This window comes from Lactuca virosa, chromosome 4 (assembly GCF_052849685.1).
Source record: "Lactuca virosa cultivar CGN04683 chromosome 4, Lactuca_virosa_CGN04683_v6, whole genome shotgun sequence".
NCBI lineage: Eukaryota > Viridiplantae > Streptophyta > Magnoliopsida > Asterales > Asteraceae > Lactuca > Lactuca virosa.
This window is the reverse complement of record NC_136429.1, coordinates 321,801,615-321,809,846: the sequence shown is the minus strand read 5'-3', so window position 1 is coordinate 321,809,846 and position 8,232 is coordinate 321,801,615. Positions and strand designations below refer to the sequence as shown.

General features: G+C 42.4%; 1 protein-coding gene across 1 annotated transcript; it reads right to left on the bottom strand.

Moving 5' to 3' along the window:
- Positions 1-6,619: 6,619 nt before the first annotated feature.
- On the bottom strand, positions 6,620-7,701 carry LOC145106088 (uncharacterized). The gene is made up of 2 exons (XM_079043132.1): positions 7,549-7,701; positions 6,620-7,279 (listed from the first exon to the last, which is right to left on the bottom strand). Exons 1-2 carry the CDS (start codon positions 7,699-7,701, stop codon positions 6,620-6,622), a joined length of 813 nt encoding a protein of 270 aa, XP_078899258.1.
- Positions 7,702-8,232: the final 531 nt, after the last annotated feature.

Sequence of the window (8,232 nt, the reverse complement as noted above, 5' to 3'; positions counted from 1 at the left end):
TTCTTTTTGAGTAGTTTATGTTATTTGCTTTGTTATTTCATCCTTCTCCCCCCACCCACTTTTTTTTTACATAAATACAACGACTGTAGAGGGGTCGAAACCCTTATTGTTTTTTGTTGAATTCACAAGGGTTAGGCATGTTATGAGCTTTGTGGAAGTTCTTGGAAAGAATTTTGAAGGAGATATTCAGTTTAGGGAGGTTGATCTGGTTGAGTCTCTTCCGTTGCCAAGCTGCTGCTTGCCTAGGGTTATCTCTACTGCGAGGCTACCAGGCCATGTTGTGAATCCTCTCAGTGATCCCTGTGACATCGTTTTTAATGCTCCCGTAACTAGCTTGTGTAAACATGAAAAGTCAAATGATTTTGAGTCCATGGAAGATAGAAAAGAATGGATTATATCTGGGATTGGGGACTGCTTGGTTTGAAGAAAAGCTATGTTCGATTCTTCCAACTTCATTGGGGGTGGTGTTGGATTACCTATTTTTGGCAGTGTAAAGAAGAGAAAAGTTGCTACAAATCTCCTTGCCGATCTTCGTGTTTCTGGGGGAAAATTGATCATAACCTCTGATGATGTCATTTAACAGTCTGAGGCGACTATTAAGACAAACAATCGTTCTGTTGTTGGTGGTACTTACAATTCTGTCCATGCTTTCGAGGTGTCTGAGCCAAACCCTAAGTGGGTTGACCTTTGTCCTGCATCACCGAACTTCCAAGGTGGTGCTCATGTTCTCCATGAGGGTAACATTCATCCTGATCTGCTTGTTCGAAGGTGTATCACCTCAAATTCAGAAGGTCAAGAAAGGAAAGGAAAAACCCTAAGTCAATGAGTCAACTCGTCGAGTCCAAGGAAGAACTCGACGAGTCGGAGCGAGTTCCGTGTCGCGGATTAAGTGGCCGACTCGACGAGTCGGGGGACTGACTCGGCGAGTCTGGTCTGGGTTGGGAAACCCTAATTTCGGGACTTGGTGCCCTATTTAAGCATCATATTCTCATTCCCTCAGCCTCATCTTCAGCCCCCAGACCCCAAACCCTCACCCACGAAACCCTAGTGCATCTTGTGAGTGTTTGAGCCACCTTGGTGTGATTTGTGTGCTCTTGAAGAGGAAGAGGAAGAAGAAGGAAGTTGGAGGTTCAAGAAGGAGGAAGTAGATCCAGAAGATACACTCCATTTGCTGCATTTGTTGGTAATCAAGTCTTCATCTTGGCTTTTGGTTTATTAGATCTCCTTATAGTCCCTTTTTGGAAGGTTTTTGGTCCAAGAATGGTTGTCTTTGGGTTTTGGACGTCCCCCAAGCATGATCCTTTCAGATCTAGAAGTAATTGGAGTGGTTAAGGCATAAAGGTGCAAGCTTTATGCGCTTAGGAAGTCCCATGCAAGCTTAAAGAGATTATTATGGCCTTTTGGAGCCCTAAAGGCCATGCAAGGAAGTAAATCCCAGGACTTTATGTGGTTATTGGATGTCTAGAGTCTAGATATTGTTTTCCCTGCCTTGGTTCGGTGTGATAAAGGTTTTGGACCATGAAGTTATGTCTTAATGAGTTAGGGTTTTGTCTAAACCTATTATGAAGGATTTGGGATGGGTAAAGCTGGAAAATTTACCCTTAATAAGTCATTTCTAGAGTGTTTATGAAGTTTGGAGTTCAAATCTGAAGTATAGGGGCTTAATCCTTTAAGATTGTCCAACAGACCGAGGAACTCGGCGAGTCCAGGGAGGGACTCGACGAGTTTCAGTGAGTTGTCCCGTTTTCCGGTTACGGGTGAACTCAGCGAGTCAGGGGGGATGACTCAGCGAGTTGACTCGTATTGTCACGAGTCTGGTTAGCCAGGGAACTCGGCGAGTCAGGGGCTGACTCGACGAGTTGGTTCGCGATTGCAGGATTCTGAGCTTTTGGACTCGGCGAGTCGGCGAGTCAAGTTAACTTGGAAGTGTTGACTTTGACCATGGATCGTTGACTTTGACCAAAGTTGACTTAGTTTGACTTCTAGAGGGCATTTTGGGACTAAGTGTTATGTTGGTATTGGTAGCTCGGGGAGCTAGGGGAGCAGCGGTTTGGGGAATTGTTGGATATCAGCCAGAGGTTTCAGCCGGTCTTCAGTTATGCAAGATGAGTCTCCTCATTACGTGCATGGGTCTACGGCCACAATGCCAGCCGATTATGTTTATGTTTATGTATAGTAGGTAGACCCGGGGGTTAGTCCTAGGCACTTATTGTGATATGTTTTAGATTTAGATCCGTTCCCGGGGTTAGCCCGATGCAGTTTAAATGTTCCAGATTTTGGTCTGATGTCGGGTGGTACCCGAGGCAGTAGTGTATGTGTAGTTATACTTGTTGTCTTTGTGATACTTGTATGTGTCTGGTAGGGAGGTGAGTTCGAGCGAAGTCTCGTATCTCATCACTAGCCGAGTATGGACGCGGTTCTGTATCTCATTAGTAGCAGAGCAGGGGCGAGGCCCGAGTTAGGAGGGAGGTGAGTGTGGGCGGGGGCCCGTATCTCTCTATCAGCAAGAGTGTGGACGGGGTTCCATGACTCATCAGTAGCAGGACAGGGGCGGGGCCCAAGATAGGCGAGGCCTTAGATCAGATGTATAGTAGAGTCTGTTTAGCTTATTTGTGTTAAGTTATATATATGCCTAGCGGGCGGGGCCCAGAGATAGGCGGGGCCTAAGAGAACAGATCTGTATACCGAGCGGGGCGGGGGGGGGGGGGGGAGGGGGGCTCGATGCCAGGCTGGGCCTGATGCCGGACGGGGCCCGATGTCGGAGTTAGTCCGATGCCGGGCAAGTCCCGATGCAGCGGGCGGGGGCCCAGTATGTTGTTATATCTGTGGAGTGTGGTAGATTGGGGAACTCACTAAGCTTCGTGCTTACAGTTTTTAGTTTTGGTTTCAGGTACTTCCGGTAGCGGAGGGAGGAGCTCGGGGTGATCGCATGACACACACCGTAGTTTGATTAGCCTGGGATGTTTTACTCTGACAAAAAGAATATGTTTTGAGATTATACTCTGATTGATATAACAGTTTTTTGTGTTTATGAATGAAATGGTGGATAATTATGGCTTTCACTAATGATTTAAAAATGAAATTTTCGGACCGTATTTTTGGGACGTTTCAGTAGGTGGAATCTTGCTGCCACCTCCCGCATTTCTATACGGGAAAAATCTTTGGAGTTTTCCCGTCATGATTTTTCTAACGGAACTGTCACTGAGATGGAGTCTTTCTCAGATGAACAGACGGTAGGATACCTTCAATACGCATGTGTCTAGGCTGCCTATTTCTTTTCTACAGGGGAAAGGCGAGTTCGTCAGTTAAAGGGTATTAATGTTGATTTGAGCACCATGGAAAAGGATTTGCGCTTTCAGCTTGCCTCTCTAGAGAAAAGTGAAACTATTTGTCATCAATAGTTGGGATTAGTTGCATCTGAGAAAGTACTGGCGGGGGAGCGTGTGACGGATCTGGAATGGAAGATTGATGAATTGTCCCAAAATAATGAATCCTTGATTTGTGTTGAGAGTCTAGAGAGATTTGGTTGATAAGGAGAAATTGGTTGTTGAGTTAAAAGGAGTTAATGCTCGACTGGAGGAAGATCTTGGTTGGTTGCTGAAGGAAGGTGTTGTTAGGGTGGTGGATAAGGTTATTGAGCTTCCGGAATTTCTCCATGGGAGAAGGTGGATAAAAAACAACTGCTGGTGTGAGGGTGAATATTCAAGTCGTGAAGGGATTAGGAAGGAAATTGTTGTTGGGACTTTCAACATTGGAGCTGCCAGTTCTACCTCTAGCCACAGCAGGGGAGTCACGGAGGATATTGATGCCTTAATTTCTCGTGACTATGATACCTTGCTAAACTTGGGTGAGTTGGATGTGGAGGGTTTAAGGAAGCTTTGTGTTTGTGAAGCTAGTGATGAGTTGGGCTCCGGTGGTACAGCTAAAATTGTTGGTTTGGATGGTGATGAAAGTAAGGGTAAGGGTGTTCTTGATTTGATTTTGTGGTTTCATCTGTGCTTCCCCTTTCGTATGTTTCTGTTCTTAACCTTTAATGTTTAACGCTATTTGAACCACCTTGCAACTTATTTGTTGCGAACGTCTCCACTTGTATATTTGCATGATTGTTTGACATTGGAATGGATTTACATGCCTAGTAATTTCCCCGCTATCAGATGAGAAGCCATACTTCGCTTCCCAAGTCGAGTTATGGTTAATGATCCCATCATCATGGCGTGTTGAAATGAGAAGTATGATAGATTGGTAAAGGTTTCAATCCTTTAAACCATTTTGTGGCATGGCTAGTGAGCCTACTACCAAGACAAATTGGTTTGAGAAGCCTAATGGGTTGGTAAAGGTTGCAATCCTTTTATCAACTTCATGGAATGACTAATGAGCTTGCCACCAAGACAAATTGGGATGAGAATCCTGATAGTTTGGTAAAGGTTGCAATCCTTTTAAACACTTCATGGTATGGCTAATGAGCCTCCTTCCAATACAAATTGGTCGGAGAAGCCTGATAGGTTAGTAAAGGTTGCAATCCTTTTAACCACTTCATGGCATGGCTAACGAACCTGCTGCAAACACAAATTGGGCCGAGAAGCCTGATAAGTTGGTAAAGGTTGCAATCCTTTTAACCACTTCATGTTATGGCTAATAATTTTGGTGCCAAGACAAATTGGGATGAGAAGCATGATAGGTTGGTAAAGGTTGCAATCCTTTTAACCACTTCATGGCATGGCTAATGAGCCTGCTGCCAAGACAAAGTGGGTTGAGAAGCCTGATAGGTTGGTAAAGTTTGCAATCCTTTTAACCCCTTCATCGCATGGCTAATGAGCCTACTGCGAAGACAAATTGGGGTGAGAAGCCTAACAGGTTGGTAAAGGTTTCAATCCTTTTAACCATGGGAACAAACATTATGTGAAAGATATTCATTTATACTTCTTAAAGAAAATAAGGTGCTAATTGGGTGATCAATCCAATTAGCTAATTGTTTTTTACAAGGGTAAATGCAAGGTTCACTATAGAAATGCTAAAATGTGGTGTTTCTCACTTCTTTAATGCTTTTCCTGATGGCTACACTTACATGCTTTTCTATTTCAAAAGTAATACTTCCTCATGTACTGTGTATTCCTAGTACATGGAATCTTTGTTCCTTCGAGTGTCTCTAGCTTGTAGCTTCCATTATGGTGTGCCTCGACAATTTTATATCGACCTTCCTATGTGTGTCCCAACTTTCCCCATGGTTCGGTGTGGCTAAAATCATTGGCACGTAACACAAGGTCACCAACCTTCATTGCTTACCCCCTAACACGCTTGTTGTAATAACTTTCAGTATGCGCTTTCTATGCTCTTTGACGAAGATTTGTTGCTTCTCGTTTATCCTCTAGCATATCGAGGTTCTGGTGCAGATCATTGTCTGTTTCTTCTCAAATGAAATTTGTAACTCGCACAGATCCTAGTAGCAACTCTATGGAACTACCTATGTTCCGTACGTGAAGCTAAATGGTGTGACCTTGGTGTTGCTACGAGGATATGTTTTATATGACCACATCACGCTAGGTAGCTTGTCGATCCAGATTCCTTTTGCTTTGTCCAGGCGTTTCTTTATACCATTCACCATTGTTCTATTTGACACCTCCGTTTGGCCACACTAGTAATTGAACACATCAATTTCTTCTGGGATATGCCTTATGACAATGATGCTAAAATTAAATCACCGAGGGTCACATTGATATCATTTTTCCTATTAAGCTAAAAGGAACAAATAAACTTTGACTACATAGTTTTTTTTTACTTTTCACATCATGCATAGACTTACTAGTTATAACCAGCAGTTAGGGACACCGTTGGAGTAGGACTAATACACAACCAACTTGTATGCAAATAACTAAATGTCTCTCCAATTTAAGAATAAAAAATATTATCATCTCAGAATTACTTATGACAGTATCCATGAAGTAATCTCTATGAGTACGGGTTCTCCATTAATTAAATCTCTGTAGATTTTACATTCCAAGAATGTGTCTTGTCAATCTATAGTCTTTCATTTTAGAAACACCTTCCGAGTCAAGGTGAAACAACCTTGCATAGTCAGAATATTATTTAAAATATTAAGTATGTCTCATTCATACAAGATTAGGAATTGGCATGTGGGTGTGCCATGGAAGTAAAGCGTTGTTAGATGTGCCTGTCTTGACACCAACCCTTAAAAGGATTTTTTGTGAATTTTAATCCATTGTCACTAATTAACACCCTTGGTATCCCAAATCATGTAATTATATTCTTCCACATGAACTTGATCATTGTACGCCCTGTGATTGCTGCTACTGGCTCTGCTTCTATCCATTTGGTGAAATAATCGACCGCAACAACAAGGAATTTTACCTGCCCAGGGGCCTCTGAGAAGGGACCCACAATGTCAATTCCCCACTAGTGGAAAGGCCAAGGGCTGGTGATGTTAGTCTGTTCACTAGATGACATCTTTTTGTACTGGCGAAAAGCTTTGGCATTCCACATATTTCCTTATGATTGCTTCTGCTTTGGACTACATGCTTGGCCAGTAGAGTCCCATTCGCAGGACTCTACCTGTCAGCACACTTGCTTCATCGTGTGCTCCTGTCTCACCAGCATGCATTTGCTAAAGCACATCTTCTCCCTTATTGTCCTTAATATATTTCAGCCATGGGGTCACGTATCCCTTCTTGTATAGGTTATCGTTGCTAATCATGAAGCGTGGGGCCTTTATATTTATCTTCCTTGCTTTTTCAACACCATCTGGCAAAGTTCCTAATGTTATGTAATCGTACAAGGGAGTCATACAAGTAGTTTCTTCCAGTACTATTGTGTTGATTGGCTCCTCATCTATCATTCTGTTGTATAATACTTCTACTAGCACCCTTTTTGATAAATGGTTGAAAGTTGTTATTGCTAGCTTGCTTAACACATTAACCCTTTTCATTTTGCTTCGCTTTATCTGTTCGATCGTGAACATCTTAAAAGACGACGCTATCTTGTTTATTGTATTTACATATTTCACCATTCTCGTGTCCCTTGTGGCATACATCCCATTAATTTGATTTGTAACAAGCAATACGTCATTTAGGACTTTCAACCACTTGACTGTCAACTGTAGTCTGGCCAATAACGCGTCATATTCAACTTCATTATTGGACGTTTCAAAATCAAATCGTAACGTGTAAGTTACCTCATCTCCGTCGGGATTAGGGATGATAAGTTCGACTCGTGACCCCTCCTTGCCCGCTGTACCATCTGTGTATAAGGTCGACACACGACGTTTCTATATGGTCGAATCGTATGTGGTCTTTTCTTTTCTATTTATGACTGTTATACTCATCATATGTTATTTATGCCAAGCAATCTGCCAAATATTGACCTTTGATGCTTGTTCTTGGGTGGTATTCTATGTTGTGATCTCCCAATTCAATGGCCATTTTTCTAGTCTACCTGACTTCTCGAGTTTTAACAAAACTTGCTTAAGTGGCTGTGTTGTTAACTTATCGACACTGTGGTCTTGGAACTATTTCCTTATCTCCTTGTTGCATATACCAATGCTAATACAATATTTTCTACTATGGGATAATTCAGTTTTGCGCTTTGCAGTGCTCTACTGATAAAGTATATTGGCAATTGCCTTTCCCATCTTTCGACTGTCAAGACCACCAATATGGTGTCATTGGTGGAAGACAAGTAAATCGACATCATTTCTCATGGGATGGGGCTGGCCAAAGTTGTTAATATTTGAAGAGCCTGTTTTAAATCCTGTAATGATTGCTCTGCTTGGGGTGTCTAGTGGAAATTGAATTTATCTACACAACCCTTCATCGTTGTAATAACGGTAGAGCTTTTTCTGCTGACCTTGCTATGAATCGGCCCAAGGCAGTGATCTTTCCATTCAGTGCTTGCATGTCCTTTAAGTTCCTTGGTTCTGCTTTGTACAACAAGCTCTACTTTCTCTAGGCATGGCTGTATCCCCTCATTTGTAACATAGTATCCCATAAATTTTCCCTCATGTATGTTGAACATACACTTCACTTGGTTGAGATTCTTATGGACTTTCTCTAGTGTTTGTAACATTTCCTCAATATCTCTAAGAAGTTCTGCTTCCCCGGGCTTTTAATTACCATATAATCCATGTACACCTCTATGTTTCTACCGATCTGGTCCTTGAAGAACTTGTCGATCAGTCATTTATACGTCGCTCCAGCATTCTTCAAACCAAAAGGCATCTTT

Coding starts and splice junctions, on each gene's coding strand:
- LOC145106088 (XM_079043132.1), bottom strand. CDS start 7,701: ATGTCGATTTACTTGTCTTCCACCAATGACACCATATTGGTGGTCTTG. Junction 7,280..7,548: donor AAAATATTGTATTAGCATTG/GTATATGCAACA, acceptor TCGACCATATAG/AAACGTCGTGTGTCGACCTT.